The sequence below is a fragment of the Leuciscus leuciscus genome (genome assembly GCF_965113295.1).
Source record: "Leuciscus leuciscus genome assembly, chromosome: 22".
NCBI lineage: Eukaryota > Metazoa > Chordata > Actinopteri > Cypriniformes > Leuciscidae > Leuciscus > Leuciscus leuciscus.
Window position 1 is genome coordinate 7598723 of NC_138746.1, and position 18963 is coordinate 7617685.

An 18963-nucleotide genomic window follows, 5' to 3' on the forward strand; every position below is an offset into this window, starting at 1 on the left:
CAGGTGACTGGTATATTGCGTCATTACTTGATTTACACTCGAAATTAGGCAATCCATCTTTGACAAATGGACATTGTTACAGTCCAAAAATATGTGGTGGTGTAGGAAACGGGGTGTACTGGATGCTGAGAACACACCTTTTCCCAAACATCTGCTAACATAAAAAAAAAGAAAAAAAAAAAGTGCTTACAATGACGGATAACCCCTCTCACAATTTAATTACTGCACATATCACCTACATAAGAATGTGAGGATTTCAATTCCAAGTCATTTTATATCTACAAAGACACTTTTATAGTTACAAAACGTGTGCCCCTCAATCTATGATTATGAAAAAACTATGAGTGTTATCAAACCTTTTATTAGTCTGATCTTATGTGCCTTGTCTTTTCAAAACTAAAGATTTGAGCTCGACCCACCAAGCCAAAATAAAGAGGAGGAAGCAGAACAGATGTTGGCTGCGCTCCTGATTTGTAGGCTGATAAGGGTGGCACCCTGTAGGTTTAAATTTATGGCTTGTTAGTATGGACTGGCCCCTTTGTGAGATGTTTTCAAAATGATTGATTTACAATAAAGTGGCTCCCTGTGTGTGCACGCAAGCTGAACTGATTCAGATCGATTCGAGTGAAATTGATTGATCAGCCATTTAACTTGGCAGTATGTTTACTGAACGAAACCATGCAAGACTTATTCTCCCAGTCTCTTACAATAAAACAGAAACAAGCCACATATCACAACCAAAACTATACTATCTATACTGCTGCTAACCACTTCATATTTTGTTTATCTAAAATATATGAATAAATGGCAATAAAATAATCAGCTCCCACTTGGGTACAAACACACAGTACTTAGTGTTATTTGTGCTTATGTATAAAGTGGGTCCAAAATGTCTGACCTGGGTTTGTTGTGAATGAATGAATGAGGCATTTATATAGCGCTTTCATATGTACAACTGTACACCCAAAGTGCTTTACAATCATGTCGGGGTCTCTCCTCTACCACCACCAGTGTCAGCATCCACTTGGATGATGCGACGGTAGCCACAGTACAACGGCGCCAGTGCGCTCACCACACACCAGCTACAGGTGGAGAGAGGAGAGAGAGTGATAGAGCCAATTCAGTGCATGGAGATTATTAGGGGGCCATGATTGGCAAGGGCCATTGGAGGGAATGTGACCAGGGTACCAGGGTTACACCCCTACTCTTTATGAGAAGTGCCATGGGATTTTTAATGACCACAGTGAGTCAGGACCTCGGTTTTACTTCTCATCTGAAGAACAGCGCTCTTTTGACAGTATAGTGTCCCCGTCACTACACTGGGGCATTAGGACCCACACAGACCACACTGCTGGCCTCACTAACACCTCTTCCAGCAGCAACCTGGTTTTCTCAGGAGGTCTCCCATCCAGGTACTGACCAGGCTCAGCCCTGCTTAGCTTCAGTGGGCAACCAGTCTTGGGCTACAGGGTGATATGGCTGCTGGTTGTATACTAGCCTACTGCATTAACAGCTGTACTTTTTTTTAAGCATTACCAACAGTAAGGACCAATGATTTGTAATACAGAAACTCACTCCTGTCCGTTTGACCTCTCTCCATCTCCCTTGCCTGCTCCCAAGCCCTCATCTCTTTGCCGAGACAAAGCACTCTTGTTTTCAGCTCACAAATCATCCCGCCATGGACACTTCATGCTGTCCTTTGGATAATTGTGGATGAAAACAGCCCCCTACAATCTCACCTTGGGATGTAGTGGCCCCATCATGCTGCTTATTAACGATTTTACACGGTGAGTCACGGCTCCAGGCCTGTCAGTACGCCAGTAATATTTACTGTCTGACACATGGGCTGTGGGGGGAGATTGGGAAGGAGGCGGAGGGGTGGAGGGCGGACGGGCTGATTACACTCATCCTCCTGACAGCGTCCTCATCCCTGAATCCTTCCCCAAATATACTCATAAGAACATCTCGGGTGCCGCCGTAAGGCTGCTTATTATGAATTAAAGCATAGCGCACACGTTATTGAAATGCAGAGAGGTGGTCGGAGTTTCATCTCATCAGGGCTGAGGCTTCAACAATCAAAGCCGACGAGGTCGGGCGTAGGTGGGTATTTTCCCACATGAATACATTCGAGTGGCCATTATGGGCCATTTAGCAAATCAATAGGTGCTAAAATCAAAAACAATTTTCTGGGTGGATTGTCAGTGGAGTAAATGAAAGTGAGAAATTTCTAATATTGAACACTTAACAATCAATGTGTTGCACACTTGATGGGGTTTGTTTTCAACATGACAATTTTTTTTCTTCTAGCGAGAATCCTACTATTATTCGTCAAAGTCACCCCTCGGATCGGATATTGACTCAAAACGCCGTCTCTCCAGGAGTCCTTCGCGTGTCTCGGACAGACAGCAGTCAGAAGGAGGAGTAGCTATCACCGTGGCAACACACCCCCATCCACAGCGACCCCCCTCGAGTCACATTCAACATCATCTTTAGGAGCCCTCCAAGGCCCCAGCTTGGCCATGATAATAGTTTCCATGACGATGCAGCATGCTCAGTGCATCAGTGCCAGCTCAGATAAACAGTGATCCTTTACAAAAACAAGAAGGTCATTACGGCAGCTTGTCAAATCAATGCTGAGAGTGTCCCGGCTGATTAAGCCATCCTCTCTCAGCTCTGACACCGTGTCAATAGTGCCGCGCCGTCTGAGCACGGCCAGATGATTGGAGTGAAATGCCCATCAGTCAGAGAGCTGAGCCGGACTAATGATTCCCTGTGCTGCCTATTAGAGCTACATGACAACTCAATCCTGCACTAGAGAGCGAGAGAGAGAGAGAGAGAGAGAGAGAGAGAGAGAAAAGAGCGAAAGGAAAACAGTGACCTTGTTGCATTATTTGAAGCTGAATTAAATTGGCAGCAGCAGTTAATCTTTACCTGAGGCGATTAACAGAATTTAAGAGGAACAACAAAAGCACGGCGCATTTGCCATTTTTGCTTTCTCTTACTGACATTTTGATTTCCTTCTCCATCCATTCTTCTGGAAGATGATGATTTATCATTAAGGGAACAGGAGAGAGGGGAGGATCCTCTACATCATAAATCGCTGGCATAAAATATGCTCTCGGTTCGCTCTTTTAATTTGTTTTAGCGTGCGTCTCTCCCTGGCCCTGTGGTGAGATTTGTGTAAGCCTCATCCAATTGACTTATCCATTTTGTCAGCTGGGATTCATCCCCCTGTGCCCTGCTGGTTACTGCAATGCTGAGCTGGTGGAGTCGACTGGTGGTCTGTGCAAATGTGTGCGATCAGATAGCTGAAATCGCACGGCATTAAGCTCTCTCGCTTGGGAGCTGCCTAATTGCTTAGTGTTAATAGAGCGCACTTATACTCACTAATCTTGATTTACTTTTTATCAGACAAGAAGACTGAGATTGAGCATGTACACAAAAGTCAATGATCTCCCGGATTATTGAAAAAGAAGTCTCGAAGAACAATTATTTCACTTCAGGCACACATTTTCAGCTGAAGTGGTATATTTGACCAGTCTGTTCTTAAAAATGGGTCATTGGCACAAAGTATAACACGTCAACTTTTCAAAAGTATTCCCTTTTAAACAGTATTTTGGTCCTTATTTTACAATTAATAAGCATAAATAAATATGACCTCTTATTAATAAATGACATACTAATTTTTAAAGGTAGGGTAGGCAATTTTCGGAGAGGCTGCAACAGCTATCTTTGAAAAGCATAAGATCCCACCCTCCCTTCAGAACGTCTCCAAAGCCATCCCTCCTTCAAAACACATGAACGCGTACAACAGGGAGCAAACAGAAGCATCTCGAGAGACGGCGTTAAACTACCTCATGTCTCAAAGCACATAACATTACAATAATAATGAACGTAAACAACTTAAAGAGCTATAATTGTACCACCTGACTGCTGCAGATTCCTTTCACCGTTGATAGTGTTGCCATTGAAACACATAAATTTGACCCACGAACCGCTCCAAATATAATGTCACGGGTTTCCATCTCTTCCAAATTACAGTAGTTATGGCGTGAACGCAGCATAAGCTTGTGGTTTTGGTTCAGGAGGAACTGTAAAAGGTGGCTGCTGTTTCTGTTTGCGGTGTTCAGTGACTGACGTCTGTCTAACTCTACATAGCATGAAACGCACTGATGATGTGTGATGTCTGCACGGAGGTATGGAAATACATACGTTGACAGGCAGACATTGTATCATTGCATTCGGATTGAGTTCAATGTTTGGACGAACATGTTATGGTCCTACGCCTTCCACAGACGATATATCCATATATATTTAGACCACTTAGTGATTGCTATCAGCATGTGAAGAGACTTTCAACCAGCATAACAAATCGCCAATCCTGTCTTTAAATGAAATAATTGTAAAATACAAATCCTGTTGTCATCTCACCACTGGACCATATAAAATGACCTGGAACAAAACAGGACAACAATCTAAATGGTGAAAAGTTGAAGAACTTTTCATTTACCATTTATATACATTTTTAAAAATATTAAAATCTTTGTTAAATAAAAAAGGGGGAAATGAATGTCATGTAAATGCAAATAATGTACCTATATATATATAATCTACATTTGTATAAATAGACAGAATTTTTAGATTTAGAAATAGATGATTTTTTCATCATTTTTAATTACTTCAATAGATTAATTTGTCACAAATGTATACATATGACAATAAAAATTGGAAGGCTAGAAAACAACAACAAAAATATGATTTTGTTGTTGAAATGGAATGTTTTAACATTGATTAAGTATGAGATGAAAATGACATTATTTGGGATTTACCTGTCAATGGAACTAATAAAACAACATGTTACAGGTCATGGCCAAACATCCACATGCTTAAGAGTTTTCACATGAAATTACACTCAGAAGTTATTATGCTCAAAACAAATTAATGTTGATGATGGGTATAAATAAAGCCATGCCGTTATTTATACACGCCTGGCCTATCATTTGCTAATATTACAAGATTTCTCTCAGCATGAAGACTGGGAGGAAAATCATGACTAATTTAACATGACATCAAAAATCGCCTCTCCTCTCAACAAATGTTTGTTGGCAATGGTCAATCAAGCTCTTTCTCCACATGCATTAGTCTGCCTGTCTACATGTGAAACAGCAGCGAGAAAACAAATCCACAGGGAGTAATGTAATTGTCTTGTAGAGCAAGCTTTCCTGAACACAATCTGAAGAGAAAATGTGTAAGCCGTGTGTGTGCTTCCAATTCTCTCCCTACCAGCGCTGTGTCATTAATAATATGTTATTGAGAAAACACAAACACACACACTTCAGCATGGATAGAAATCCATTATCTTGATTTCTCTCTGCAGCTTCACCCTGTAACGTGTGATATTTACAACAATATTAATTGTCACTGCGTGCATGAAGATAAATGAGAGGTAATATCATGTCATAAGTAGTTAAACATGAGTAAAGAAAAATAAAATGAAAGTCTGTATTGTGAACATCAAAATTACTCTACCATAAAATTAAAGTCAGTTCACCTTTACAGTGCTGACGGATGGGATGACTTTGAGCTGTCTCCATGTCCATATGTCTTAACAAGTGAAAATGCCTTATTTTTCTACACAAAAAAGAAAAAATGTTGTTTAAAAAAAAAGAAAAAAAGATTGTTCTTAAGATTTTTTTTTTTTTTTTTTATGAACACTGTCATCATTTTTTTTTTTTTTTTTGTGGAACAAAAGATAACTTGAAATGATATTATATAAAAGGAAATTGTGGGAAATTACAAATTACTTTTAGACAAATTACTATTATTATATAAGAAAAACTAAAACACTTTATCCTAAAGGTTACCCTCAATTCTCCAAGATTATGCTTTACAATTGCATCCTTCACCAGCAGGAAATATGTGCCAATATGCATGCCAGTATGTTGGTTACTAAACCAAACGACAAATAATATATATATGTTTCACACTCTACAGATTTTTCATTTCATATAATATAATCAACAACGTTAATTATTATTATAATTTTTTTTGAGTATATAATTTCATGAATTATTACATTACACACCTAAAATAAATCTAGACTGTGTGAAAATCTGGTGGATAGGGCAAATCATGCACATCACTGCTTTTGAGTAATCTTCCCTCCTAGTCCTGCTATGAAAATGTAAGAAAATGCCAATATTTCCACCACCGTCTTATGAATGCTTTGATTTTCAAGTCAAGCATATAAAATAACAGCTTTAGGCCTAAAAAAAAAAAGAGGCTTTAACAAAGGGTAAACCAATAGGCCTGAGGAATTAAGACAAAGGTTGAAGTACAATATAGATTTTGTCTATCATTGAAAATATACATGATATGAAAACTCTTAACAACTGTTAAATCAAACCTTTAGTCGTAACAGGAGAAGGAAGAGTCTCAATACCAGTGAGAGAAAAAATAATAAGAGTTTTATTTATTTTAACAGGGGTTTTAACTTTTTCCCCGCCAGCGTTTTTAATTATTTTTATTTTTTTAAGTTGCCAGCCACTACCAGCATTTTTTTTTACATTTTCACAAAAATGTCATGGTCCCCATAATATTTTGTTATATGAATATCTGAACATGCATTATGCAAAACGGCTACAACATGCATAAGAAATGCTTTTATCACTTGTTTCTGCTCCTTTTTTTGTTTGTGTTTTATCTGGAGATTCTCTACTCTTTCAGAAGATGTGTAATAGCCCTACCATATAAGAGTGCAAACACGGAAAGCCGGAAAATGATGTCAATGGCGGGGAAAGAGTTAACTTCAGGGACAGACAAGGCCAAAATAACAAACAAAACAAACTTTTTGTTAACCTCTAAATTACCTGAAAGAAAAGCAAAGAACGTCTCGCCCCTACAGTACATCCCTTACGTTGTCAAAACTATATACAATAATATTTACAAAAGTTTTCAGTACAAATTAATAGCAAACTCAATTCAAATCAGAATGCGTTATTTAAATGTTATTTATTTAAGCGTTAAATAAACACGAATTACCAGATAACATCATATTTAAAGGTGCTCTAAGCGATGTTGGGTGACGTCACTGCTTGTTGACGTTCGAAGTATTGACAAACAAAACGGAGGCTAGCTCGACCCTCCCTCCTCCTCATCCCATCCCCTCCCCCTCCCTTCCGTGCTTCCTGAAACAGTCATGAACGCCAGACTGGTTTTATCCTCCTGTCCAGCAAAAACAGAGCCACCTGAATGTCGGATTGGAAGCCCTTCTGCCGGTGGAGTTCTCGCCACCTTTCGAAGGCTTTTCCGATGTAAATTCGGTACTTCGCGCTTTCCATCTCCTTTTACCTCTTCTTTGCTATTTGTTCATCGGAACGTCGTTTCTTTGGTCGTGTGTCGGCTATATATAAAAAAGGGAATAAAATTCTAACGTTAGTCTTTGTCTAGGACCTCTCTCCTCTAGCTAACTTCCACACACTCCCTTCATGTGCAAACCCACCAACCCCCACCCCCAAATCATTCTCGTCGGTTATTGGCTGGAACACTGTCTGTTATGTTTCGTTTTGTTTTTGTTGCCGTATGTGGAGCCTGGGCTGTCTACAGAGACCGCGGTTTTTACAGTGTGTTCAGGGGACAGGCAGCTAGCGGATAGTGAGGAGATGTTTGCTGTATGTGACAAAAAATGCTTCAGCCTACAAAACACGTGACATCGCTTAGAGCACCTTTAACAAATAACATTGCATTTAAGTAATTTTTCCCACCGTGGCCGATATTAAAATCAGTGCGACATACTTTGCAAAAGGCGTGGGCATTGTTGATATGGCTTCGAGATATTAAATTAAATTCTTCCGTCCAGCAGAACAGCTTCATTTAGCATGTGACTAGCTTCGCACGATCATTCGCTGTACCCGAGCAAGGCCTATTGCTTTAGAGCACTGCAAATAATGGCCAGCGGCACATAGTATACAGTGCAGTTTTAGCTCACCTTCAAGCTGTAAAGCTGATTTACAGCCACATGTTATTATTTAGCATTATTCATCTTGCTGTCGGTTGCACATTGGAGGTTAATAGAAATGCCAGCATGTTCACTGATTTACTTAGTAAAATTTTCATCCCAAGGTTGGGTCTGAGTGATTGGACACTGACTGAGGAAGGAGGGGGTTCATGCATTATGTAGAGGTGGCTGATGTGACCTTGAGCCATCACGGTCCGGGATATATATTACAGCTACGGCCATCTTTCCCAGACCCAAGATCCATCTGACGTAGTTAACAGGGTTTTACACAACATTACTGACGCTTTGCATGAGTTGAGCTCCTTTTATTTGGTCATTCATTTCAAGAGTGGTTTAACAACAACGGATGGGAAGCCGTTTACAACAGCCACACCGCCATTTGATTCGCCTCAGACAGACAATTAATAATCACAAAGCCACTGATACAGTGAGAAAGTGGAAGCCATAACCATTTATTATGTGCTCACTAGGACAGTAATAGTGTTGATGGACTTCCATGAATTCCACTGTTAATCAGGCATACAGTATATCTGTCATTTAACATGCACAAGACAAAATACAGACAAATATTAAATAGCCTGTCATCTGGAAACATGACCAATTGTGATTGCATGATTGATGTAAATATTTGAATATCATTCCCTTTGAGGGGATGTTTGGCATGTGTAGATTTTTTGCAGTAAGTTATGTATTCTGGGAAACATTTGCTTTGACTTCAGAGATCAGGTGGACCAGCATTTTCCCACAGTAGAAGGTGGTGCTGGATCAATACGCTGCATGTTAGTAAGGCTTTGGCAACCTTTAACATAAGCCAAATTGATTTATCTAATGCCCTCCATATTTTGAAATTACATTAGCGTGTAATCTTGTCTAGGACCCGACCATGACATTTACAAAACACACACACACACACACAATTCTAATAGTGTTCAGAATTTAATAAAAAAAAGAAGTATTTTTTTTTCTACACTTGAAAGTACGGGTCATCCTCTCTTGAGATGTTTAAAGAGAAATAATTATGTTGGAAATGATGGTGATGCGCTTGCCGATAGAGGAAATGATAAGGGAACACCATTCTCTTTTTAAAGCGCAGGGTCCATTCGAATATAATTGGTAGAGGAATTATTTATGACATTAATTGCCACATTATCGACTGCCTGTCAACTCGCGTGGCAGTTCGTCCATCTTTCTTACCGGCGCTGGCAAGCTCAGCCTAAAGCAGACTGACAAGCTAATTACACCATCTTCCCCTTCCATGACAAATGCTACTCATCTGAAACCGCGCCGGAAATAAAGCTCTTTTTCTCCCCGCCTGCCCTTTTCCCTCTCCCGTCTGCCCGGGCTAATATCTCCTCGTGTCTGTCGTAAAAGATGGAGCCGTGAGCTTTTGGAGAGCGATCTGCTCCCCGTCTCACCTCTCACTCATTTGGTTGGCATACGCTATCAGCGCACAGCTGTCAATCACCGATATATGCGCGCTGGACGTATTCTCATTTGCATTCACCGACGTCAGTCATTCTGAGAGAGTAGCCTAATAACTGATGACTACAGATGATTTCCCGCGCAGCTTTGACGGGCATCCGTGCTGACTGTTGGATAGTAGTGGTGTGCTGCTCTGATACAGCCCTGGGCTTTTTTATGAAACTCAGGGAACTACATACAACACATATTTTGCATGCTGCCCAGTCTTTGCCTCTTTTCTCTTTACTATTGTGATTGCTGTTAAATGTCATTTCTGAGCCATTCATATGAATGATAGTTTTCAAACAGCTTTCCAGAACACTCCTCCCATCTTCCATTGGCTGACAAACAGATAGTGGTGTCACATCTCTAACGGCATTGATGTTTTTGTTTAACTGGTTTACTGAATTCCTTAAATCAAGATACAGCTAGAATCTAAATGTACCTGTTACTACTGTGTAATTACTATGAAATTACTATGAATAATAGCATTTGTCAATAGCGTGCACAGTTTCAAAAATTGTAAACCATGATCGTTGTGTAAATATCATATGAAACTGAGATGATCTTTTCATTCAGTTGATGCTGATTTAGGTCCCACCCTTTCCTTCGGGCCTCCTACCGAGGAGCGTTTCCTGAAGCCCTGCCTGAAGGGAGTCCCAGGTCAGAGACTACAGGTTGCTCTCGACTTCTCACACCTTAATTAGTCCCCGCCGTGCGCATTTCCTATCTCTCTCTCTCGAACACGTGTGTGTGTGTCAGCATATGTCTTGCCGCTGCACTTCCGCCCGCCTTCTAATGCTGTTTATATTTGCGGAGCTGCTTGAGATGAGGCCCTGACGAGGATGGGAACTGACACTCACCAAACTCGGTATGTCCCCAAGCCAGCTCCAGCGGCTCGGGTGCTGTCAATTCTGGCTACATCAGCGGCAGTGGCTCAATGGCAGCGTCTCTGACACATGTCACAAAGTTTTAAATGTCTGTTCTTTTCATGGGGATGGTTGGGTGAGCCAGCCGGGGAAGAGATGACATTTTATGTGGTGGTGGTGGGGGGGGGGGACTTGTTGTGGCTCCTTCTTGCTGCCTCCACCAGCTGTCAGTGCCACTTTTCTCAAAACATATCACAACACCGACAAATAAACCTTGTCATTTAGAAACGCCCGCACTAGTGACCATGCTCTCCAGCAGTACGACAGGAGTGACGCACAAGCATAGTCTCATAGGGCCGAAGACACAAATGTACTGTAAAAACACACACACAACCCACACACACATTTAGTAGAATATTCCCATTGCATCGTATCCCTCTCAGACACAGAACGCACACACTTGGACCGACATGTGCGTAAGGCACAGACGCACTCAACCTGTGACCCACAGTCAAACCCACACAGCCAGTGCACACGAAATCATTTCACTGGGCTATCTTTGACCTTTCCCTGTGTGCTTCACATTGCCGAGCGCTGCTCCGGGTACACATGCTTTCTTTCACATCTAAAACCACGTCTCTCATTTGCCAGGCTAATTTGGATGGCATACTTGGGAGGCCGTTTAACACACGGCAATTAAGCAAGATGGTGCCAGGCAAAATTATGACATTAATAATGAATGCTTACAAGAAAAACAAAGATGAAACAACAATAAGATTCAGTCATTTAGAAATAATAATAATATACACGTATATAATATTATAAAATGTAATAATTGAAAGAACACTAGATTTTCCCCCAGACAATTTATTTATTGCTTAAGACAGTGGATTAACACAGGAATCTTTAATCAAAAAGGTAAACAAAAAGTAGCTTCATTTTCCATAATCCTATATTACATACAATACAATATTTCCAGTACACACAGTAAGACTATAGAATTATATATATGCATAGTTTACATTTTTTCATTTTTTTTTTTTTTTGCAGTTCACTTAAATAGTCTTGCAGTGAGCCAAATATTTTTCCAAAAGTACAAATACTACATAGTCTGTTGAATCAATATGAAGTCATAAAAACAATATGTATAATATTTTTTTTGTAATCATACAATGTTCCAGTAGATTTAGATGGTATAGCATGTCATACTGAGGGACATTGTTTGACATATAAAGAGGATCCATACAACAATCAAACTAATCTCAAATCTCACATCAATAATATTGATTTTAAATCACATCTTTAAAATAAGTAACTGCTAATCTTTTGCATTTCCACAGTAAACACTTGATTAAATATAAACGTAACTTTTGTTTGCAGAGGATCTTTGGATAGTTTTACTGTATACAAACTTCAGCGCAAGAACTGAGCTTGAAATGTGGAATGTAATATTTAAGAAAGAAAGAAAGAATGAAAGAAAGAGTGTGACAAAAGAGGCAGCAAAATAAATTGGACGAACATAAAACATTTATCATCCTCACTGCACCTAATGGAGTTGATGTTTCAAATATTTGCCCACTGCTAGTAAATTCTGTTGCCAAACACAACAAAGGCCATTATGGATTTTTTTAATTGATAAAAAAAAAAAGAAAAAAAAAAAATCATTAAAATAACGTGAGTATGCCCAAAAACTGCACGAGGAAACAATCAAAAAGACTGGAGAAAGTTGTTGACTCGCCCCTCACACATACATACATCCACCTCCTCCATTTCCACTGCCAGAGCTGCTGTCTTTCTTTGCTCTCTCCCTCCAGAGAAAGAATGAAATAAAGCAAAGCTCATTACCTCTTTCTTTCACAGCTCCTCCAGGCTCCGGCTCTGCAACAACTGCCCCCGCAACACACAAACTTCACACACGACATGCACATGCACCTCACAAACACGCAAACATACACATGCCACAGAGTCAAGAGTCTGGCAGGGCCTCAGCTGAGTTTCTGATAGGACTCATGCGGAAAACATTCAATACAGCTTTGGATCATTAACACATAACATAGATTTATATACGATCCAAAGCCTTGTTTTAAAGATGTGTGTGTGTGTGTATATATATATATATATAGCTATGTTTCTCTGTGTATACAGGAAAATATGTTATTAAACCCTCGATCATGCCTTTTATTTTTTTTACTTAAAAAAGGCAAATAAATTTAAACAAAATTAAATGTTGTGTTTATCTTTAAATTCATTAGCCTTTTCTTAATTTTTGCACTTATTTGGGGGAACAAAAGAATCCAATGACTCAAAACTGACATTACGCCTACAGTAAGGGACAGAAAATGACATGGTTACAAAACCATGTAATAAGCTTTACTTTAATAACAGATAAAGTGTAAAACATCGACAAAAGAGACACTTTCTCCCCGATGTTTCTCTTTAACTTTAGCTTTGACTTTGAGAGGAGCTCATCCTGGGCTTCCGTGTGGGCAGCCTGAAGCCTCAGGTGGGACCTTTGACCTGGGGAGAGCAGCAGTTGGACCAGGCAATCCATCATAGAGCCGCGGCTGTCAGGACGAGCACTCAGCCGCGTGTGTGTCTGTCACCGCGGCATAGCGGGGCTGCTTAAAGGCAATCATGTCAATCTGGATGGCACTGCTCAGACGGAGCGAGAGCGATGGGAGGTGGCAGGGAAGGCACACTCAGCAGACGGCACTAGAGGGCTGTGTTTGGCTGCTTAAAATGTGTGTGGCAACATGTATATTTATAATAATATGCGCAGGATATCTTTGTAAAGCCCCCGCGCATGTCTATCCACTGACCCGTCTGTCAGTCAAAGCTGGTCATTGCGGATGAATCGATTGCCCTCTGAGTGCTTCCCGTAGTAGACATAACGGCACTTGGTGAAAACTCCTGAAAGTGAGAGAGAAGAGCATGTCAAAATGACATTTAACAACAACGTCAATGTCAAAACAACTCTATGTGAATTCTGCGGTGTACCTATGAGATGATGTCCTCATCTCCTGTTTGGACTGTTACATTTTATTAGCACAAAAATACACATAACTATCAGGTTGATATTTAAATATACCTTCTAACTGAATGATAACTGATTATGAAGGACTTACATTACATGATAAATGTTTCATTAAAGACCCACTCCGATGAAAATCATGTTTTTCTAGGTGTTAACATGTTCTTGTGGCATTTTTCTTATGCTAGAGGACATATCTTGAGAAAAATAAGCTCAAAGTTGTATTTCTGAGTATTTCTGCATTCAAATGGCTGTGAATCAGTAGCAGACGCTAAAATGCCGGCTAAAATAGACTGGAGTTGTGACGTAGTAACTCCACTGGGCGGGGCCCGCCCGGTCGGTCAGGTTCTGAGGAGTAGAGAAGACGATGGCGGATCAATACCTATGTGCGGTAGCGGGTTGCAATGCTAAGAGGAGAGATATTGGTATTAGCTTTCATGCTTTACCAAAACATGTTGCTGTGAGAGATGAATGGATTACGTTCCAGGGTTCCAGACTGCGACCATTTTTTGAGAATGTGCGAGTTAAAATTTTATGTGGTCGCATTTGTGCGAGTGCATGGTCATGTACTGCTCAGTTAAATTCACGCATGAATTTTCCTGCATTGAACTTGTTTTAGCGCCCGCCAAAGTGATTTTTTGTCCCGCCAAAGTCTTATTTGATCGGTGAGTAATGTAGATGAACTGCTGCGCTTGTGACAGGACATGTTTATACCTGAAAGAACGAGCAGAGAGAGAGACCCGGACGCGCGCGCGCGCACTCTGTCTTCGGAGCCAGGCGAAAATGTAAACAAGACCTCACCGTCTCCAAACTAAGCGCTGTCTTGCTCTCTCTCCCTCGCACATATTAATCAAAATAAATCGACACGGCGGTAAAAGGTCGGAAGACCAAAGTTTCGTGTGGAGCATTCGGAGATTTTTTTTTCTTTTTCTGAATTGCCGCTGGGTGTGAATTGTGCTTAAAAAGTTGCCTTATCTTCTCTGAAAAGCGTTCCGGACATTCAGCTGACATAAAACAACACTTTAATTAAACGAAAAAAAACTATCCAGTGATGAAATGTTTTCTGTGTTGACAGAAAGAAAGAAAGACAGAAAGAGGCTGTTGCTGCCTATGTATCTCGCTTCAGCCAACGGCTCCGCCCACAACGCAGAGGCGAATTGCTAATGAGCTACTGCCGCTCTGCTGAAGCGAAGTCCCAGAAAACGGCACAGGTTTTGTGATTTTGGCTAAAAACTGCATAATCATCATTTAAAGACCACTCAGAATGTTTAAAAATAAATCAAAATATGATCGGAGTGGGACTTTAAGCCTGAAGCAACGCAATGTTGGTCATCAGGAGAGTCCGCAGACATCTACACACACCGCGCAGACTTCAACAAGGCAAATAAAAGGAGTACAACAGTGCATGCGCAAGATGAATGTTGAGACAGAAGAGTCCACTAAGTGGCAATACACAGTTGTGATGTACTGTGCAGTAATCCAAGAAAGAGTGACACAAAACAGTAAACAAAGCAGTATAACCGTCTCCATCGTTTCCCTCCATCCCTCTTCATCTCCTACTTTTCTTATGAAAGTGACATGTGAATGCCAAGTATGGTAACCTATACTCTGAATCTGCATTTAACCCGTCCAAGTTAGTGCACACATTAGAAGTAGAGAGTAGTGAACACACACCGGAGCAGTGGGCAGCCATTTTGTGGCACCCGGGGAGTGATTGGGGGTTAGGTGCCTTGCTCAACTGCACCTCAGTCATATCCTGCCGGTATTGAGAATTGAACCTGCAACCTTCGGGTTACCAGTCTGAGGGCCTTTCCAAATACCCACACTTGCGGTCTTGGCCACTTGTGAGCGTGTGCATGCGCAGTAAGTGCGTGCGCAAGACTATCCCATGCCTAAAAAATACCAAAGCATAGTGCACTAAATGCACATTAAATCCACACTATCTTGAATACCGCATTGGAGCGCAATGACTGTGCATTGTGCATGTTGCCTGTTTTTCGGATTTGCCCTGTTTACCTGAGTTCCTGCCTTGGATTGTTTGCATGTGTTTTGAACTTTTGCCTGTTTTGGATTACATGTTTGGATTACCCTTTAATACACTACTGCAGCCCTTGGGTCTCCGAGCAGTTCATGACACACATGCTAAGCTTCAAATTTTGGTCATCAATACACTCCTGCTAGTTGTTTATTTTATTGCAATATTTTTAGCGTTTTATATTTAATTGACATACATCTGTCCGTTGACAGACAGACAGACAGGCAGATGGGCAGACAGACATATAGATAGATAGACAACAAATGAATATTTGCATTTCAAGCCGACATAATACAAGCAGATCAGCAATAAAGTGATTTTTTTGTTTTAGACACAAATCAATACTTTTGAAAAGCATGTGTATTATGATTCTGAATCTGTGAACCAAAAATATGTTACAGTTCTCTGTTACCATTTATCCATCAGAAAACGTTTGTCAGTAAAGTACACACACTACTGCAAATATAAAACCCAGAATCTGTCTCCAGAATCTGTCATTTCTCACTCAAATTTCTGGCATGAAAGGTGTGTCGAGGGAGACAGTGCATCCGTCTAAAGTCTGAGAACACCAGAGAGACAACATTTAGCCTGAGGGCATTGTCTAGACAATAACAAGCCAAGAGATTGCTTTCTTTAGAGAGAGAGAGAGAGAGAGAGAGAGAGAGAGAGAGAGAGAGAGAGAGAGAGAATGAGAGAGAGAGAGAGATATGAAACTGTAACGGTGTAGATCAACAGTGAGCTCACTGTACTGATCCAATGTTTGATAACATGACCATTTGCTTCATTCATTGTCCATCATACATTGTCCAGGCACTCTGAAGGTGTGTGAGAGACACCGTGACAGGCCCTGAAAGGAGCATTAACACTCCTACACGGCAAGAACGCAGATGTTTAACACAGATTACTATTTTTAATATGACACTGTGTGAACTACGGAAGCCCTAAACCGCAACATAAAAAAAAAAAAAATTACATAAAAAAAAAACATCTAAAATTACGAGAATACAGTCTAAATATTTAGAGAATAAAGTCGAAATATTTAGAGATTAAAGTCGAAAACATTAAGAGAATAAAGCAATATTTTAAGAATAAATTCAAAACTACGAGAATACAGTCTTCCATAGAAGTTCTTTTTTCGTCCTTTTTTTTTTTAAAGTAAATAAATGCGCTTGTGAAGTCGAACTGCCTCGGACATGGATCTAAATATTATAGTAGCTTCTTACTTTTATCTGGGCTTTCAACAAAAGGAAATTCTACAGGTGCTAATGCCAACATGGCCCTAAGACAACTTGTCTTAAGACGTTACAAAATATACTGCGCCGGAATAGACTTTACAGGCGAAAACACTTTTCAGACTGGATGGAGGTAGCCAGCTTTATATCTGAGGAAATCACGGGATCCGGCCAAATGATTGGATACAGAATGAAGCACTTAAAATGTATCCAGAAAGGATTTACGGTGAAGAGGGAGACAGTACGGTTACTGTTTAGTGTTCTCGACCCAGATGGCGACCTATAGACCTATAGATGAAGACTTGAGGTACCACAATCCTAGTCCAAACTTTATGGTAATGACAGTGCAATATGGTTTTAACCGCAACGCCACCATGTGCAATGCCATCAAACTACATTTACCCAAATGTGTAAACGTTGACTAAAAGAGTTATAGTAGTAAGCCAACCTGATGGACGGTGAAAGTTTTCGACCCCCTGTTCAACTGATCCTACACTGGCGGCTGGCGCAGGACTGCCGTAGTCTTTCACGTTACGTCAATTAAGCTACGTTTGTGTAATTTTGACTTTAATCTCGAAATTGCTACGACTTTCTTCTCATAATGTTTCGACTTTATTCCTTGAAATATTTCGTTTATTCTCCTTTATTCTCTTATGATTTTTATTTTATTTTTACGGTGCGGTTCAGGGCTTCCGTAGTGAACCTACCACTCACTCCTGTAGATCCTTTAGAAGTCCATTCATTCATTCATTAATCCATTTTCCACGTGGGGACATTTGGTTCCCACAATGTAGGTGATTTCAAGTTTTACTTTTACACACACACACACACACACACACACACACACACACACACACACACACACACACACACACACACACACACACACACGGTCATTCATAATGACGTAAAAATGACATAACTAAAATGGCTGTGATGCCTGACCATGCCAAACTTGTCGCTACAGTGTTTGACTGCAATGCCCAAGCAACTAACCATAAATCCTTAGCAACGTCCAAGCAACTTTAGGACATTGCTAAGGATTTATGGTTGGTTGCTAGGGCATTGATAAAGATGTCTGGATGGCCCCTGTGTTGTTAGATGATTGCTAGGACCTTGCTTGACAGTTGCTAAGGTGGTTTCTGGGATCATCTATCCCTGAAGATGTTACTAGACAGGATGTTAGAGGTGTTGCTATGGTGCTTAATCAAAACAAAACTCATCATCAAGCAGTGATTAATGGAAAATTAGCAAAGATTAATCTGTCTACACCACATACTTTCTCCTTCTAAGCATTGAGACGGGTCATAACTCATCGAGCGTGCGAGTGTCCGTTCCCTTATCTCATACATCAACAATATATGTCCTGGCAAACCATATGCCAGTGTTAGGAACGAGACCGCAGCGTTTATATTGTTTACATCTTTTTGCTGTGCTGAAAATGCTAGTTGACTGTGAGGCCTATAGGTGATGTGTCGAGACAGCCCAGTCTGAGTGTGTTAAAGACAGGATCGTTCTGACATGCTGGCAAGAGAAAGAGAGAGAGAAATAGAGCCGCTTGATGGATGTGGCAGACTGCAGCTAGGTGTCAGCGCTTTAGTAAATGAGGCAAGGACAAGTGGCATTAATGCTGTCAATGATCTCCTGACAGGAAAACAGATATCACGCTTGCCGCCGTTTTTAAATAGACATCAAGTGCATTAATGACAAAAAAGGGCAGGCTTCAAACAAAGCGTGTGAGTGATGGGCAAGCTGCGGCAGCGCTCCGAGCGCGCCACTAACATAATCCGAAAAGACACTGTCAGAGCCGGAGAGAGACGGGCCCCGGAATCGCACGTACTGACAGTGAACAGAGATGAGGACAGAGATACTGGTGCCATATTAGTGCCAAGCATATTCCAACACCAGTCTGGATCCTAACCAAATCTGACACTTTCCTTCTCCCGTCGCTTCAAAGTAGCCGCTCCTCCCCTCTTCCTCTCCTCTCCTTCCCCCACAACGAACGAGCGATCGGCAACCAGCCTACTCCAACGTGTCACTCCAGTCCCGCGCTCTCCTTCCGCAACGAGTTAGTGGCGGCCCGCTCGTGTCAGCCCGCAGGCCCGGACACAAACTCAGTCAATCTAAATTTGGACTTTTGTAGTCGAGCGACGCTCATTTTCCCTGCCATCCTCACGAGTTGAGGTGATCCAAACTGTGAAGTGTGAGGAGATGTCTGTTCGCATCAGATCAGACGTCTACACCGGTGTCAGCACCCCCCCTCGCTCTGCGGACAGCTCTGCCAGTGCAAGTACTTGTTCTGAGGGGGTGACAGGGTT

General features: G+C 41.0%; 1 protein-coding gene across 1 annotated transcript in view; it reads right to left on the reverse strand.

The window, feature by feature from the left end:
* Positions 1 to 11198: 11198 nt before the first annotated feature.
* Positions 11199 to 18963, reverse strand: part of lrmda (leucine rich melanocyte differentiation associated) — a 294340-nt gene continuing 286575 nt past the window's right edge. The window contains exon 7 of the mRNA XM_082154025.1: positions 11199 to 13257. Coding sequence (XP_082010151.1) covers positions 13178 to 13257 — 80 coding nt within the window. The 3' untranslated portion in view covers positions 11199 to 13177. The remainder of the gene's footprint in view (positions 13258 to 18963) is intronic.